Source organism: Arachis ipaensis, chromosome B09 (assembly GCF_000816755.2).
Source record: "Arachis ipaensis cultivar K30076 chromosome B09, Araip1.1, whole genome shotgun sequence".
NCBI lineage: Eukaryota > Viridiplantae > Streptophyta > Magnoliopsida > Fabales > Fabaceae > Arachis > Arachis ipaensis.
In genome coordinates, this window is record NC_029793.2 from 11,215,513 (window position 1) to 11,232,667 (window position 17,155).

At 39.0% G+C, this 17,155-nt stretch overlaps 1 protein-coding gene across 2 annotated transcripts; it reads left to right on the forward strand.

The window, feature by feature from the left end:
• On the forward strand, positions 4,143–5,301 carry LOC110266599. Of its 2 annotated transcripts, none has more exons than XM_021111481.1 (3): positions 4,143–4,436; positions 5,028–5,087; positions 5,227–5,301. In XM_021111481.1, the coding sequence occupies exons 1-3, from the start codon at positions 4,248–4,250 to the stop codon at positions 5,284–5,286; spliced, it is 309 nt and encodes a 102-aa protein (XP_020967140.1). In that variant the 5' UTR covers positions 4,143–4,247; the 3' UTR covers positions 5,287–5,301. The 2 variants fall into 2 exon arrangements, with proteins under 2 accessions (XP_020967140.1, XP_020967141.1); XM_021111482.1 differs by having other exon boundaries at positions 5,033–5,087; positions 5,227–5,277.

A 17,155-nucleotide genomic window follows, 5' to 3' on the forward strand; every position in this document is an offset into this window, starting at 1 on the left:
GGTTATCATGAATATAATAGCTTGGAATTGTAGAGGAGCTGGAGGTAAGGGTTTTTCTACTCTCATTAGAGATTTGAGGAAGGATCTTGATGTGAACTTTGTCATTTTGTTGGAAACCCATATTAGCGGTGTTCGGGGTGAAAGGGTCAGGAACAGATTGGGGCTAAATGGTAAATTTGTGGTGGATGCGAGAGGGCAGTCAGGAGGCATCTGGTGTATGTGGGATTCAAACCTTTGGAGGGTGGAGATCCTGAGTCATACTTTCCAATTTGTCCACATGAAGGTAGAAGATAAGAATGCAAATCAAGGGTTGCTTACTGCTGTCTATGGGAGCCCGAATAGAGCTTTCAGGAAGTCCCTTTGGGACGATCTTCGTAAACTCAGCAGGGATGTTAGAATGCCTTGGTGTGCTATAGGTGATTTTAATGTCATTTTGTATGATCATGAATGGAGTAGGGGGGCTATGCTTCGACAGGGCGGGGAGTGCCCCGAATTCAATGCTTGCTTGTCTGATTGTGGTTTACTTGATCTTGGGTACTCAGGCTGCCCGTATACTTGAAAAAGAGGTTCTCTGGCAGAAAGACTTGATAGGGGTCTCGCTAATCCTGATTGGCAAATTACTTTTCCAGAGGCTTCCATCCAGCACTTGCCAAACCTAAAATCTGATCACTCCCCTCTCCTTCTAAATCTTGCCCCTCAGGCTTCTCCTAATAAGGGAAGGAGGCCTTTCATATTTTTGGCTGCTTGGCTGGACCACCCTGGCTTTGATGATGTCGTTAACAGTGGTTGGGATCTTCAGGGAAACTGGAACTCATGTATGGAAAATTTCCAGAAGGTTTTAAAAAATTGGAACCATAATGTGTTTGGCAATATTCACCAGAAAAAATCAAAGATTTTAAGGAGGCTTCAAGGCATCAAAAATAGTCTCAACATGAACCCGAACCTCTATTTGGAGAAACTGCAGAGAGAGCTATGGGAGGAATATGAGGAGATCTTGGCCCAAGAGGAACTCCTCTGGTTCCAAAAATCTCGCTGTAATTGGTTAAAGTTTGGGGACCGTAATACCAAATTTTTCCATGCATCAACTATGGCCCGGAGAAGAAGAAACCGGATTGAGGCTCTGCAAGATGACAATGGGAATTGGATACATGAGCAAACAACTTTGGAAAGAATGGCTACTAGCTTCTATAGTAGATTGTACATTGAGGATACTCCAGACACGCCTTTTGTTCTGAATAACTGCTTCCCACCTCTTGATACAATTGACCTTGAAAGTATTGGTAGCAACGTTTCTCGGATGGAAATAAGGAGTGCTCTGTTCTCTATGGGGAGCCTCAAAGCCCCAGGGAAAGATGGAATCCAGGCTATTTTTTACCAGAAGAAATGGGATGTGGTAGGAACTAATTTGTGCGTTTTGGTTGAAAGGATTTTCAACAGGCCCTCGGAGGTTTGGGAGATCAATGAAACCCTTATCACTCTCATTCCAAAGGTCGAGCCTATAGTCACCCTGAAACAAATGTGCCCTATCTCTCTATGCAATGTCTCCTATAAAGTCATTACAAAAATTTTATCGAGAAGACTGAGAGGTATCATGGAGAAAGTGGTGAAGCCGACTCAAAGCATCTTTGTTCTAGGAAGGCATACTTCGGATAATATTATTATCACCCAGGAAGTCATAAACTGCATGCGGAATAGGAAAGGCAAGAAAGGTTGGATGGCAATTAAGATCGACTTAGAGAAGGCATATGACAGGCTGAAGTAGAGCTTTATCAAGGATACCTTGCTGGATATTGGGTTGCCAGAGTGTATGGTGAACATTATATATGCTTGTATCTCGACAGCTAGGCTGAGGGTATTATGGAATGGTGAAGCCTTAGAGGAATTCGCCCCCTCTAGAGGCATTCGGCAGGGGGACCCCCTCTCGCCCTATTTGTTTGTTCTCTGCATTGAGCGCCTATCTCAACTTATTAATGTGGCAGTGGAAATGGATGTATGGAAACCTATTAAATTGTGCAAGGAGGGCCCAGCACTCTCACATCTTTGCTTTGCGGATGACCTGATCCTTTTTGCAGAGGCTTCTGTTGGACAGGCTGAGACTATTAATAAAGTGTTATCTGCCTTTTGTGATAACTCTGGCCAAAAAGTAAATAAGGAGAAGACGCATATTTTCTTCTCCAAAAATGTTGGTCACACTGTTAAGGACGATATTAGGCAGGTCCTTCAATTTTCTATCACGCAGGACTTGGGTAAATATCTGGGTGTTCCGATCATCCACTCTAGAGTGACAAAAAATACCTACAATGATATCATCATCAAGCTTCAATCGCGCTTGAACAATTGGAAGGCTTCCTCCCTCTCCTTGGCAGGGAGGTCAACCCTGGTGAAATCTGTTCTTACTTCCTTACCTAGTTATACTATGCAAACTGCTTTCCTGCCTATCTCTACTTGTAATATCATTGATTCTAAATGCAGGAACTTCCTATGGGGGAAACAGAAAATGTCAAAAAGGTCCACCTGGTTAGCTGGAAAAAAGTTAACATGCCGAAAGCAAAAGGGGGCTTGGGTATCCGGCATGCAAGAACTTTAAACCATGCTTTCATGATGAAGGTTGGTTGGGGGTTGGTGGAGAAAAGAGATAGTCTTTGGGCTAAGGTATTGAGGACCAAATACAAATGCGGCAATGACATCATTCCTGACATCAGGAGGAGAACCAAGGACTCGAATCTTTGGAAATGGGTCTGTTCAGCCTGGAAAGATGTTGAGAGGAACACAGCTTGGCGTATTGGTGATGGTGCAAGCATAAACTTTTGGAAGCACAATTGGGTGGCAAAAGCAGGACCTTTAGACCAGTATTCAAAAAAGGTAATTAATCTAAATGAATATCAATGGATGGTAAATGATTTCCTTCTTGTTTCAGGTGATTGGGACCTGGAAAAGATCTGTGAATGGATCCCGGAAGACTGGAGTTCTAAGATTGCTGCTATGGCCCCTCCATCCCCATGGAAGAATGCCGATCAAGCTGCTCGGGAACCTAGTGCAAATGGAACTTTTACTGTGAAATCAACTTATGAAGCTTTGAATATGGATCCCACTGAAAATGATCGCATGTTTCGGCTTATTTGGAACTGGAAAGGGCCTGAGAGGATTAGAACATTTCTGTGGCTACTGGCGAATGATGCTCTCCTTACAAATCATAACCGAAGAAGGTGAAACATGACTAGTGAAGCAGAATGTCCAAGGTGCAATTCCAATGAGGAAACTGTCTTACATTCGGTCAGAGATTGTCCACAAGCGAGGTTGGTTTGGCGAACTCTACTTTCCCATCAGAGGAATCAACAATTCTTCAACTTGGATATTCGTAACTGGATATGCTTGAATCTAGAAGCAAAGGATCCTGGCCCATTACCTTCGGTGTTGGAGTTTCCTCCCTTTGGTATCTCCGGAACAAGTTTATTTTTGAAGAGTCTTTCACTATGCCAAAAGATGCTGTTACTTCCATTATGGTTCGCACCAAGGAGATTTCAAAATGGTGCCGGAAAAAGATTATCCCACGCTCAATAAACACTAACTCTGAGTTACATATTAGATGGATACCTCCTGATGGGAGTATGGTTAAAATAAATGTGGATGGTTCGGTCTTGGCTCAAACAAATAATGCTGCTTGTGGGGGTGTGTTCAGAGATTCTATGGGAACTTGTTTAATGAGTTTCACTTGTAATCTTGGAAATTGCTCGATCATGCACGCAGAACTTTGGGCTATTATCAAAGGGCTCCAAATTGCAGCTGCTAATGGGATGAATGATGTGATTATTGAATCGGACTCACAAATGGCCATTAAGCTTGTTCGAGAAGGCTGCCCTCTGTCACACCCATGCTACCCCTTACTGCAAGACATTAGCATTCTGGTTCGGCGGATCCATCACGTGAGTATGCAACATACCCTCCGCGAAGCAAACGTTTGTGCAGATGTCATGGCCAAGAAGGGACATCAATTTGGATTTGGTTTGCAAGTATTTGATCATCCCCCCTGAGCTATATCTTCCTATGCTCTTTGATTGTGCGGATTATTTTAGACTTAGAGGCTCTGCGTAGCCAGTTTCTTTCTTCTGCTTTTCGGGGTCCCTGACCCCTCCCCCCTCAACAAAAAAAAAGTGAACTCAACAAAAAAAAAGTAACTGTCCTTAATTCATTCCGTTAAAGCTGTTTTGTTTCACTCTCCAACACCAACCATTCCTTCACTTGACGCCATGATCATTCAAACACTTCATTCCAGCCCAACCTTCCATGGCTTTTCTACCTTCCACTCACACATTTCTTGCTCTTCATCATCATCCTCACCATTCCTTGCTAAACGCTTTCTCTCCTTGGTTCCATTCCCTTCAAGAAATCCTCTTCTCAAGTTCAATTCCACTTCAAACGACAGCACTCCGGACCAAGTAACGTTCTTACTTTTCAACTTTTATGGTATCTGTAGTAGCTTCACAACATGTTTTCTTTGTTCAATATATCTGTTCATTCTGATATTTATTACTCTTTATGTTCTCAAATAAATGTTCGCTTTTGAATTAGATTGAAATGTCTTAGGAATCATAAAAATTACTGTTGTAAAATTACTTTGACAAGAAAAAAATATAATAATAACGTTATAATTATTAGATGGACACTTATTTGATAACTAGTAAGCATTTTCTGCTTTTAATTTCCACTCTCCATGCAATGTCAATGTTAAAGCATAATCATCGATGAGACAATTATAACCAACTTGGATTGGCTGAGTAGTTAGCTCCTTCGTTCGCTTAAGCAAATGTCAGGATTCGGATCCTGCCTTGTGCATGCAGCAATCCGGTCCTTCACCTATTAGATTGGGAGATACTGTGAGCAAAAAAAAATCAATGAGATATTTATGTTTTATACTATAGTAGTTATCATCAAATAAGGATATTTTAGTAAATAACTTCGTGATTAGTTCTTGATTAATTTGTGCACAGATATTAAAATGATTTCCCAATCGTGTGGTTTGGTTGTAGTGCAGGATTATCTCCTTGATGCTCCAGAATCTATTGGAGATGGCTTCTCTTTTAGTGGAGGTACTTCTGTATATGTTTTTTTTTTTTTAAATTTCAATGCATGTGTTGGAAAAACAAACACACATACATGTGGGTTTTATGCAACGAAACTATTTGAGAAGTTTATTGGTGAGTTTTTGTGGTCTCTTGTTTTTGATAGGAAAATATTCAGATGAGCCAAGTCCAAGTGATGAGTGATTTAAACAAGGAAAAATGGTAACTAATATTTGTTTTTCATCCATTCCTTACATGGACACAGTTTATGATAGGGGTAGATAAATTAGATTATAGGCTAGTTAGTTAGATAGTCTTTAATATCATGTCATGAATCATTCGTTGTCAAATACTAAGCTTGAGTTTTTCGGGTAGAGGTGGATGAATGACTATGTAATATGTATACAGCAGCATTGTTTGATCTAGAAATGAATGCCACCTGTTGAAATAAGATTGAAGGCTTTGTTCTTGTTCTTGCTGCTGCTTAATTTTTCCTTTTCCTGTTATCTCTAAAATAGGCTCTTAACTGGACATTTTTATAATATTCTATAGCAATGTTGTGCCTTTTGGAAAAATATTGTTGAAGTATAGTGCTCGTTACTTTAGATATACACTTATTGAAAGAAGGAATATTGGTTGTAAAGTTAAGTGTACTTGATTTATTTCATTTCCTTGTGTTGCATGCAATATTGTTGTAATTTCAAGTCACATTTGTTGTGACCTGATCAGTATTATGATGTTATTGTTGGGTTTTTTTTTCTCTCCTTTGTGAGGCCCAAGCCCAACATTTTGGGGGTGTATTCTTGCATCCTAGTGTCACAACCCTAATTCATATTTTGGAGATCATTTGAGAGAAAGATAGTAGCCACCAAAGAGAGAAAGAGATAGGGAAAAACAGAATTTCCGTTTTTGCACTTTCTACTACAGAGGCAGAGTTTATTGCAGCAACTGAAACATGTAAAGAGTTGTTGTGGATGAAGAAGTTTCTTGCAGCACTTGGTTTCAAACAAGACCGTTATGTGTTGTTGTGTGATAGCCAAAGTGCTATTCATCTTGCCAAGAATTCTACTTTTCATCCAAGATCTAAACATATTGATGTTAGGTATCACTGGATACGGGATGTGTTAGATTTCAAGTTGTTGGAACTTGAGAAAGTTCACACTGATGACAATGGTGCTGATATGATGACAAAAGTATTGTCAAGAGAAAAGTTTGAAACATGTTGTTTGATCGCCGGAATGGCGAGAGCCTCCACCTAGTCGAGAAGGGGGAGATTTGTTGGGTTTTTTTTCCTCTCCTTTGTGAAGCCCAAGCCCAATATTTTGGGGTGTATTCTTGAATCATAGTGTCACAACCCTAATTCATATTTTGGAGGTCATTTGAGAGAAAGAGAGTAGCCACCAAAGAGAGAAAGAGAAGGGAAAAAATAGAATTCCCGTTTTTGCCCAAAGCAGTAAATTTCAAATGATAGTTTCTCAGTTGTTCACCGTTGGATCGACTTGAAATTTAAAATGTGTGTTTCTATCATCTTGTTCTTCATTCTGGTCGGTGGAGATATTGATTGGAGATTTGCAGTGAGAGAAATTAGCTTTGCAAGAAAGAAATTAGGTTTCCCATTTTTACACAGAGCAGCAATCTTGGAACGGCATTTTCTCATTTTTTTTTCACCGTTAGATCAACGTGAAATTTGGACTGTAGATTTTTCACATTTTGTTCTTCATTCTGAACGGTGAAGATTTTAATTGGAGGTCTGAAGAGGGAGAAATTGGCTTCGACAGCAGCTCTGTTTTTTTGGGTATATTTCATCTTCTTGCTTCTAATTTGTAAGCTTTGGTGCTTTGATGTTTTGGCTGGTTATATGCACCTTTTTTTGTGCTTTGTTTGAGACTCTCTTGTACCTTATTTGATTATAGTGGAACTATTTCATTGGTCTGGACGACTCGTGGTTTTTACCTCTCACATAGAGGGGGTTTTCCACGTTAAAATCTCGGTGTGTTCTTATTATTGCTTTACTTGCTATATTTATTTGTTATAGTTGCTGCCATATTGTGTTGTGAGTGCTTCCATATTATTCTTGTGTTGGACATTTGTGTCGTTTCCGCTGCTAGGCTCTTTCATACTGGCATCGGAGCTTGTTGGTATTTTTCTGGGCTTGTGATTTTGTGAACAATGGAAGCTAATACTAATACTAGTAGGATGATCACTCTTAATGGTCCTAATTATGATTTGTGGAAGTCAAAAATTGAAGATTTGCTTTATGTCAAGAATTTTCATCAACCAGTTTTTAGTACAGAGAAGCCTAATGATAAATCTGATGATGATTGGACTTTGTTGCATAGACAAGTCTGTGGATATATTAGGCAGTGGGTTGACGATAATGTGTTGAACCATATTATTAGAGAGACACATGCTCGGACTCTTTGGATTAAGCTTGAACAGTTGTATGCTCGAAAAACTGGGAATAACAAGATGTTTTTGATCAAGCAGTTGTTGGCTTTGAAGTATACAGATGGGACATCAATGACAGATCACTTGAATAATTTCCAAGGAATTATGAATCAGTTATCTTCCATGGGTATCAAGTTTGATGAAGAGGTTCAAGGATTGTTACTTCTTGGCTCCTTACCAGACTCGTGGAAAATTCTCAGAATGTCATTGTCCAATTCTGCTCCTGATGGTGTAATCTCTATGAATCTTGCCAAGAGCAGTGTTTTGAATGAAGAGATGAGAAGAAAGTCACAAGGTACATCGACTATACATTCAGATGTTCTTGTTTCTGAGTCTAGGGGGAGAAGCAAAAGTCGAGGTCCTAAAGGTAGAGATCAAAGCAGAAGCAAGTCTCAAGGAAAGTATAAGAATATTGAGTGTCATCATTGTGGTCAAAAGGGACATGTGAAGAAATTTTGTTGGTAGCTAAAGAAGGAGAAAGCCAAGGCAAATAAAGACAATATCATAAATAAAGATGATGGTAGCAAGGAAGACAAGGTTTAGTAACTCATGATAATTTTCTTGTTGTTGAGGAGTTTAAATCTGTTAACCTTGTTGATAATAGCACTAGTTGGGTGATTGATAGCGGTGCTTCTATTCATGTTACATCTAGGAGGAATTTGTTTACATCTTATACTCCTGGTGATTTTGGTGATGTGAAAATGGCTCATCAAGGTGTTGCAAAATGTGCCGGTGTTGGACAGGTTTGCTTGAAAACCTCCAACGGTACCAAGTTGACTTTGAAGCGTGTGAAACATGTTCCAGATATTCGGTTGAACTTACTTTCTGTTGGTAAGTTGTGTGATGAAGACTTGGATAGCTCATTCTCTCGTGATAGTTGGAAGCTCACCAAGGGTTCCATGGTTGTTGCTAGAGGTACTCGACACTCTACTCTTTATTTAACTCAAGCAAAGATTTGATGAAGACAAGAACACTTGGAAGGTCTATCTATTTTGTAACCTTTATTGATGATCATTCTAGGAAATTATGGGTTTACACTTTGAAGACCAAAGATCAAGTTTTGAATGTGTTCAAGCAATTTCAAGCTTCTGTTGAAAGAGAAACTGGGAAGAAGTTGAAATGCATTCGTACTGACAATGGTGGTGAGTACTCAGGTCCATTTGATGCTTATTGTAAAGAGCATAGTATAAGACATCAGAAGACTCCTCCGAAGACTCCTCAGTTGAATGGCTTGGCTGAAAGGATGAACAGAACATTGGTTGAAAGAGTTAGGTGCTTATTGTCACAGTCTGGATTGGCAAAATCCTTTTGGGGTGAAGCTTTGAGCACTATTGTTTATATCTTGAACCGGATACCATGTGTTCCCTTGTAATTTGAAGTGCCAGAGAAGGTATGGTCAGGTAAAGATGTTTCTTATGATCATTTAAGAGTCTTTGGATGTAAAGCTTTTGTTCATATTCCTAAAGATGAGAGATCTAAGCTTGATGTAAAGACTAGGCAATGTATTTTTATTAGCTATGGCATGGATGAGTTTGGTTACAGGTTTTATGATCCTGTTAACAAAAAAGTGATTCAGAGTAGAGATGTTGTCTTTGTTGAAGACCAAACATTGAAGGATGTTGATAATGCGGAGAAGCCAATGGTTCAGCCTAGTGATGATTTTTCTGACTTGGATATTACTCCCTCTATGCCTATGGTAGAAGATGGTAGAGTTGAAGCTCAAAATAATGAGCATGATACAAGTGCAGATGAAGATGGAACAATTGATCCGATACTTGATGAAGTTGGTGATAATGATCAAGATGAACAACCAGCTTTGGAAATTCCTGCAAATGCACTCAGAAGGTCTACAAGAGAGAGGAAGCTTTCGTCAAGGTATTCTCCACATGAGTTTGTTTTGTTGACTGATGGAGGAGAACCTGAATGCTTTGGAGAGGCTGTTGAAGATGAAAGCAAAGCTTAATGGCTTGAAGCTATGCAAGAAGAAATGAAGTCCTTGCTTGAGAATGATACCTATGAGTTAGTGAAGCTACCGAAAGGTATGCGAGTTTTGAAGAACAAATGGGTATTCAAAATCAAGAATGAAGAACACAATTCTAAGCCTCGGTATAAGGCTAGATTGGTTGTTAGAGGTTTTAACCAGAGAAAATGTGTTGATTATGAGGAGATCTTTTCTCCTGTAAAGACAGCTTTTCTTCATGGTGATTTAGACAAGGAGATCTACATGGAGCAACCAGAGGGCTTTGTTATTAAAAGAAAGGAAGATTTTGTGTGCAAGCTTAAGAAGAGTCTTTATGGGTTGAAGCAAGCTCCAAGACAGTGGTACAAAAAGTTTGAATCTATCATGGGGAAGCATGGTTATCGTAAGACAACTTCAGATCATTGTGTATTTGTGCAAAAATTTTCTGATGATGATTTTATTATTCTTTTGCTTTATGTGGATGATATTTTGATTGTGGGCAAGAATGCTTTGAGAATTAATGAGTTGAAGAAACAGTTGAGTAAGTTCTTTGCTATGAAGGACTTGGGTCTTGCCAAATAGATTTTGGGCATGACTATTACTCGTTACAGAGATTTCAAGAAGCTTTATTTGTCACAGGAGAAGTACATAAAGAAGGTGCTTCAAAAGTTTGGCATGAATGATGCCAAATGTGTTGCTAGTTCTTTTGCTTTTCATTTTAAGTTGAGCACCAAGCAGTGTCCAACCACTGATGAGGAGAAACAAGTAATGGATGAAATTCCTTATGCCTCAGCTGTTGGAAGCTTGATGTATGCTATGGTATGTACTAGACCAGACATTACTCATACGGTTGGTACTGTGAGTTGTTTTCTCTCTAATCTAGGTAAAGAACATTGGAATGCTGTTAAATGGATTATGAGATATCTCAAAGGTACAACTAACTTGAGTTTGAGTTTTGGTGGTGAGAAACCTTTGCTAGTTGGCTTTACTGATGCAGACATGGCAGGAGATTTTGATTCTCGAAAGTCTACTTCAGGTTATTTGGTCAAGTTTGCAGGGGGAGTTATTTCATGGCAGTCAAGGCTACAAAAGTGTGTTGCACTTTCTACTACAGAGGCAGAATTTATTGCAACAACTGAAGCATGTAAAGAGTTGTTGTGGATGAAGAAGTTTCTTGCAGCACTTGGTTTCAAACAAGACCGTTATGTATTGTTGTGTGATAGCTAAAGTGCTATTCATCTTGCCAAGAATTCTACTTTTCATCCAAGATCTAAACATATTGATGTTAGGTATCACTGGATACGGGATGTGTTAGATTTCAAGTTGTTAGAACTTGAGAAAGTTCACACTGATGACAATGGTGCTGATATGATGACAAAAGTATTTTCAAGAGAAAAGTTTGAAACATGTTGTTTGATAGTCGGAATGGCGAGAGCCTCCACCTAGTCGAGAAGGGGGAGATTTGTTGGGTTTTTTTTCTCTCCTTTGTGAAGCCCAAGCCCAACATTTTGGGGGTGTATTCTTGCACCCTAGTGTCACAACCCTAATTCATATTTTGGAGGTCATTTGAGAGAAAGAGAGTAGCCACCAAAGAGAGAAAGAGAAGGAAAAAAATAGAATTCCCGTTTTTGCCCAAAGCAGTAAATTTCAAATGGCAGTTTCTCAGTTGTTCACCGTTGGATCGGCTTGAAATTTAAAATGTGTGTTCCTATCATCTTGTTCTTCATTCTGGTTGGTGAAGATGTTGATTAGAGATTTTCAGTGAGAGAAATTGGCTTCACAAGAAAGAAATTAGGTTTCCCATTTTTACACAGAGCAGCAATCTTGGAACGGCAGTTTCTCATTTTTTCACCGTTGGATCGATGTAAAATTTGGACTGTAGATTTTTCACATCTTGTTCTTCATTCTGATTGGTGAAAATTTTAATTGGAGGTCTGAAGATGGAGAAATTGGCTTCGACAGCAGCTCTGTTTTTTTGGGTATATTTCATCTTCTTGCTTCTAATTTGTAAGCTTTGGTACTTTGATGTTTTGGCTGGTTATATGCACCTTTTTTGTGCTTTGTTTGAGACTCTCTTGTACCTCATTTGATTTTAGTGGAGCTATTTTATTGGTCTGGACGACTCGTAGTTTTTACCTCTCACATAGAGGGGGTTTTCCACGTTAAAATCTCGGTGTGTTCTTATTATTGCTTTACTTGCTATATTTGCTTGTTATAGTTGCTGCCATATTGTGTTGTGAGTACTTCCATATTGTTCTTGTGTTGGACATTTGTGTCGTTTCCGCTGCTAGGCTCTTTTAGTTATCAGGGTCAAGCCTATTCAAGTTCTGACAGTGGCGAAAAGGCAAAAGATCCAACTTTCGGGCTCACTATGAGTGCTGGTTCTCAAGCTAGTAGTGATTTCTTCAGATAAAAGAAGCTTTAATGTAAAAGAATTTACACTATCATAAAACCACTCATCCAAAAAACTTAAGCTGATACGAGAAGACAACATTAATGGTTATATTCCTAACATACACGAATATCCGACTAAGTGCTGCCATGTAGGCAAAAGTGGTTAAAATATCATAAAATACTTTTTTTTCGTTGCCAAGGCTTGAATCCATGGTGAAATATATAACCATTCATGTTCCTTTAGGTAGCGTTTGTTTTGAGGTACTGAGACAGAGACTGAGAGACTGAGACTCAGTATCGTGTTTGTTAGTTCAGAGACTGGTACTAAAATTTCTGTCTCTGTCTCTAAAATTTCAGTATTTCAGTACCTCCAAAAAGTAGGGACACAGGGGACTGAAATTTTTAGAGATAGAGACTGAAACTTTAATAATATTTTATACCTAATATATTTTTATTTCAATTAATTAATTCCAATTTTACCTTTTGTGTAAATTAAATTAGAGTTTCATTCTTGTTTCAATTCTTGTCTCCTATTTTACACCAAACAGAATACTGAGATTTATTTCAATCCCTGTCTCTTAGTTTCTGTCTCTCAATTTCAATCTTTTCGTCTCTGTCTCTCCACCAAACACTACCTTATCTAACAGTTTAAATTTTTGGTGTAAGTGATTTTATGGCATCTGTGATCATTGGTTAAGAGAACAAAATATTTACCATGTTGACCAATCCCACAGTATAGATAAAAGACTTGTTAGAATTTATTGAACTTTGCTTCAAGAAAAAATGCGGAATGGTATTATTTTGAGGGTAACTGATTGAATCATATTTTTGTCAAAATGTATACAATAGATGGTTTTGTGTTGAAGTTGGAAGTGCAGATAATCCATCAGTGATACTAATCCATGGTTTTCCTTCACAGGTCAGCTTTATTTGTCAATAATTTCTAGACTGATCTGCAAAATTATGTTACTGTACAAAACTTTAATGGTTGCTCTCATAATCCTAAATCCACATTGTTGTTTATTATTAGGTAATTTTATCCGTCGCAAGCCTGTATCCACAATCATGAATGATCTGATTTGAGTTCATTTTGAATTTTCTTTATGTACTATTGAATAGTGGACAGAATGTTAGCATAACAATATAGCTCTTGTTTTTCTTTATAATTAGTCCTTGGTTAGCTCATGTACTCATTCGTTACTGGAATTATCATTGATAGTGGGTAGAAAATTGGGGTATGTTTGGTTTATATTTTCATTTTCATTTTCATGTTCAGTATTTTTGTTTTTAGATTTCTGTGAAAAAAAAAAAAAGTGAAAACAATTAAATACAGTTTCCTACTTTCATGTCCTGTTTTTAGAGATGGCAAAATTTCTCGAGACGCGAGGACCCCTGCGGGGACTGCCCCAAATGGGGATCCGATTGTGGGGAATTTTCTCCGCGGGGATGGGGATGGGAGACAAAATTTTTCCGAAGCAGGTGCGGGGACCCGAACGGGAATCTCCGTCCCGTCCCCGCTATTCCCCAAAATTTATGAATTCCTTGAATTATCCTTAATAGTTTATTTCTCATATATATTTTTTAGTCATTTCTCACACACACATATAAATAGAAACCCAAAACTCCTAATCTTTATTTGCATAACCTCTCTTCAATTCAGAGATCCCTAAGGTTGTCCATACTCCATCCAACCTCTCTACAGCCACCCCCTCGTCACCCTTCTCACCGCATCGTCACACCTCACCGTGCCATCACCCTTACCGCGTCGTAATTTCTATTTGCGGCATTCCCTTTCGTAACTCTGCCGTCGTGTCCATTCTCCTCTCTGTTGTCACGTCTCCCACCTCGTCCACTGCTTTTTTCTTTGGCTCGTCGTTGCGTCTCCCCATTGCGTTATTTCGAAAGAAGTCACCATCGTGTTATTTAGACTTTTTGTATAAAATCTTGCAGTTTTTGTATAAGATAGATACTTGTAGCTCTATTCATATGGAAATTAATAATTAGTTAGAACTATTATGTAGATGGGGAATGGGGTCCCTGCGGGGAGTGGGGCTCCGTGGGGAATGAGGATAGGGAGCAATTTTCCCCCACGGCGGGAAATAGGGCGGGGATGGGGAGTAAATCTGAGGGCGGAGATGGGGAGCAGGGAGGCATCCCCCGCCCCCGCCCTGCCCATTGACATCCCTACCTGTTTTCAATGTTTCCTTCTCAAAATCCTTAAAACAAAAAATGCTAAAATTGAAAACACAAAATGGAAACACAAGCCTAATACTAATATACTATTAACTTGTTAGAGTTATTATCAGAAGGAGATGCCACTCCCAAAATTGATTGTTGATGAGAAAAGGGTGGTGCTGTCCAAGTGATTGTTAGCATAAGAAGAGAAAAGAGAGTAGTGACTCACAAGGATAATGAAAGTGTCATAGTCGAATTCTAGATTTTAGGGAAAAAGATTGCAGTGTTTTTATAGGACATACTCTCATAATCAGTTAAAATTATAGGATTAAGCCAGGGAGTGAGGGAAAAAGATAGAACAAAGCTAGAATGAAACTTTAGGTTGATGTAATATTGTTTTGTAACTTTGTTAAAATATACTGACTCAATGGTTTGAAACCAGTAGTTGGAATAAAGTAATAGTGCAACATTTGACACATATTAAAGAGACAAGACCACTCCTAAGAATTAAGATTACTTCATCAATAAGATGTGATCTTGCTTGCGAAATAAGAGTGTCAACCGAGTTATATCTTCAGAGGCTGAGCGCCTAACCCTCGAATCCGAGCTTTTTCTTTGTCTTGAGGTGTGAAGGTATGAGCAATGAAGAGGAGGGGGAGTGTACCTGCAAAGACCCTCCGAAGCTTAAGTCAGTATGATGTCTAGTTTTTCAATGAGTTTAAAAGAATACTTTACCTTGCTTTATATCCTCGGCTATTTGTCCGTTATGCTTTTAATATTAAGGTCGGTTATAAAAGAGCGGACAACGTCTATTTATTCGTCTGCTGTTACATCGTTGGTCACGATGATAACACTTTTAGCCGAGTTATGGCTCATGAATGGACAAGCTTATAATGGATTGTGCCGAGTTATAGCTCATGAATGAGTGAACCTGTAACGGACTGTGCCGAGTTATAGCTCATAAAGCGGCGAGTTTGTAACGGATTTCACCGAGTTATATCTCATTTATTATGACCATATCACAGCCCCCAAGCTTGGCCTGTGGAGAGTTATTTTTAATGAAGCAGGTTGAGCTTATTTGAGGAGTTATAACTCGGTGAGTTAGGTTGCTGAGTGAGCCCCCAGTTCAACTTACTTCATTAAAACGTCTTTATGTTATTGTTTTGGGGAATCGTGTCGTTGTTTTTGTTTTGAGGAGAGAGAGAAAGTACTTGGATCATTAAATTCTCTTATTTTTCCAACGCAAATACACCGTTTGATGTGATTGAGGAAGCAGTTACCTTTACAATGTGGTTAAGTGAATGGTTTGGGAACTGAGTTGCTTATCCCTGACCCTTGGTGTTTCTTCTTTGAAAACAGAATGAGTAAAAGAGGTATGCATGCGTTTCGTTTTATTTTCTAATTTTTCATCATCTTCTTCTTCTTTCTTCGCTTTTGCTTTTGTTCCTGGGTTCGGTTATGGGGTTTGAGAAAGAGAAGAGAAAAGAGATTGATTGGTCGTATGATTGGGTTAGTAAGGATAAGGGTCGAGTGTCTTTGTTTCGGGACGATGCGGCTGTGAAGGAGGTTGATATTGGCAGAGTCGTGAGGCCTGGTTCTGGGGTTCAAGTGGAGTTGCTGCCATGCAGTAGTGTGGATAGGGTGTATCATAGGGGGCAGGGGTTTGAGTACTTTTATATGCATAGTTGCGTGTTGGAAGAACTGAGGGTGAGGCTGCCATTTACAGTATTTGAATGTCAAGTTTTGAAGCAATTAAACTGTGCTCCTTCACAATTGCATCCTAATGGTTGGGCCTTTTTGCGTTGTTTTGAAATACTGATGGAATTTCTCGAGGAGGGTTCTTCTGTAGATTTGTTCTTTTCTTTGTTTCAAGCGAAAGGGGTTTGGAAAGGGGGTTGGGTTAATTTGAACAGTACTCCTGGGTTTGGTATTTTCAAATTATATAAGTCCTCTTTCAAAGACTTTAAGGAGATGTATGTGAAGGTGAGGAATGTTGAAAAAGAGTTTCCATTTTATATTGACGAGTTTTTGGCTGAGAAGTTTTCCCTGTGGTGGTGCTTGGAACCCCAGAATATACTCGGGGCTGAAATTATAACTCCGAGGAATGTGTGTATAATAGAGTTTTTGGTGGAGCAAATTGATCAGAAGGATTTGATCTCTATGTTTAAACTTTTAAAGTGGGAGAAAAATAGGGCTGCTGTTGTAGATTATATGGGTGAATTGTGTATATGTGTTATTAATTGATTTGTGTATTTTAGGCTTACTGAGATGTTGCTTTGGTTTTTGAATTTTCAGGTGGTAAGTATCCAGGGGTCTCTGCTGCTTCGCTTAGGTCGCGTTTTAAAAGTAAGAACTTGGAGAAAGAGGTATCGTCGTCCAATCGTGAAAAAGCTGGTGGAGTTGGAGAAGTTAGTCAAATTCGTCAGGGGCGGAAGAAGGTGATCGCAAAGAAGAGGAAATCGAGCGTGGTCAATTTGTCTGAGGATACTAGCGAGAAAGGACAAGGGGTTTCATTAGAGGAGATTCAAGCTTTTGTTGTGAATCAGAAAAAGCTGCATGAAATGACCGGACATAGTGAGGGTATATCTGTATGGGGGAAGGAGTATCCTTATATGGCTGTAGTTGATGAGCATTGTCAATCCAAAGTTGACGTGTCTTTGGCGAATGAGTTCGGCAAAATGGCTGTTGGTCAGTATATGCAGGTAATGGCTTTTTATTGTGTTATGGTTGTTTTGTTTGCTGGTAGGTGTTGGTGTATTTTCATTGTTCTTTATTTATGGTTTGTAGGTGGTTGGTTTGAGGATAGCTAGTTTAGGTCGTAGTCAAGAATTGAAGCATAAGAAGGTGCTAGTAGATAAGAATGATGTGTCACTGTTGAAAGAAGAGTTAAGTAAATCTAAAGTTGTTGTTGACGAACTTTAGAATAAGCTGGCTGAAACTGAAAAACAATTGAAAGAGACCAAAGATAACTATGCCAATGATGTTGAGGATTTGAAGAAGAAGGAAGCGAACTTAGCGAGCATGGAAGCTCGGCTGATTGAGGTAACTGCGAAGCTTAAAGAAGTGGAGAAGAAAAAGGGTGACGAGATTTTAGATTTGTTTGTTGAGGGTTTCGAGA

Coding starts and splice junctions, on each gene's coding strand:
- LOC110266599 (XM_021111481.1), top strand. CDS start 4,248: ATGATCATTCAAACACTTCATTCCAGCCCAACCTTCCATGGCTTTTCT. Junction 4,437..5,027: donor ACGACAGCACTCCGGACCAA/GTAACGTTCTTA, acceptor GTTTGGTTGTAG/TGCAGGATTATCTCCTTGAT. Junction 5,088..5,226: donor TGGCTTCTCTTTTAGTGGAG/GTACTTCTGTAT, acceptor TGTTTTTGATAG/GAAAATATTCAGATGAGCCA.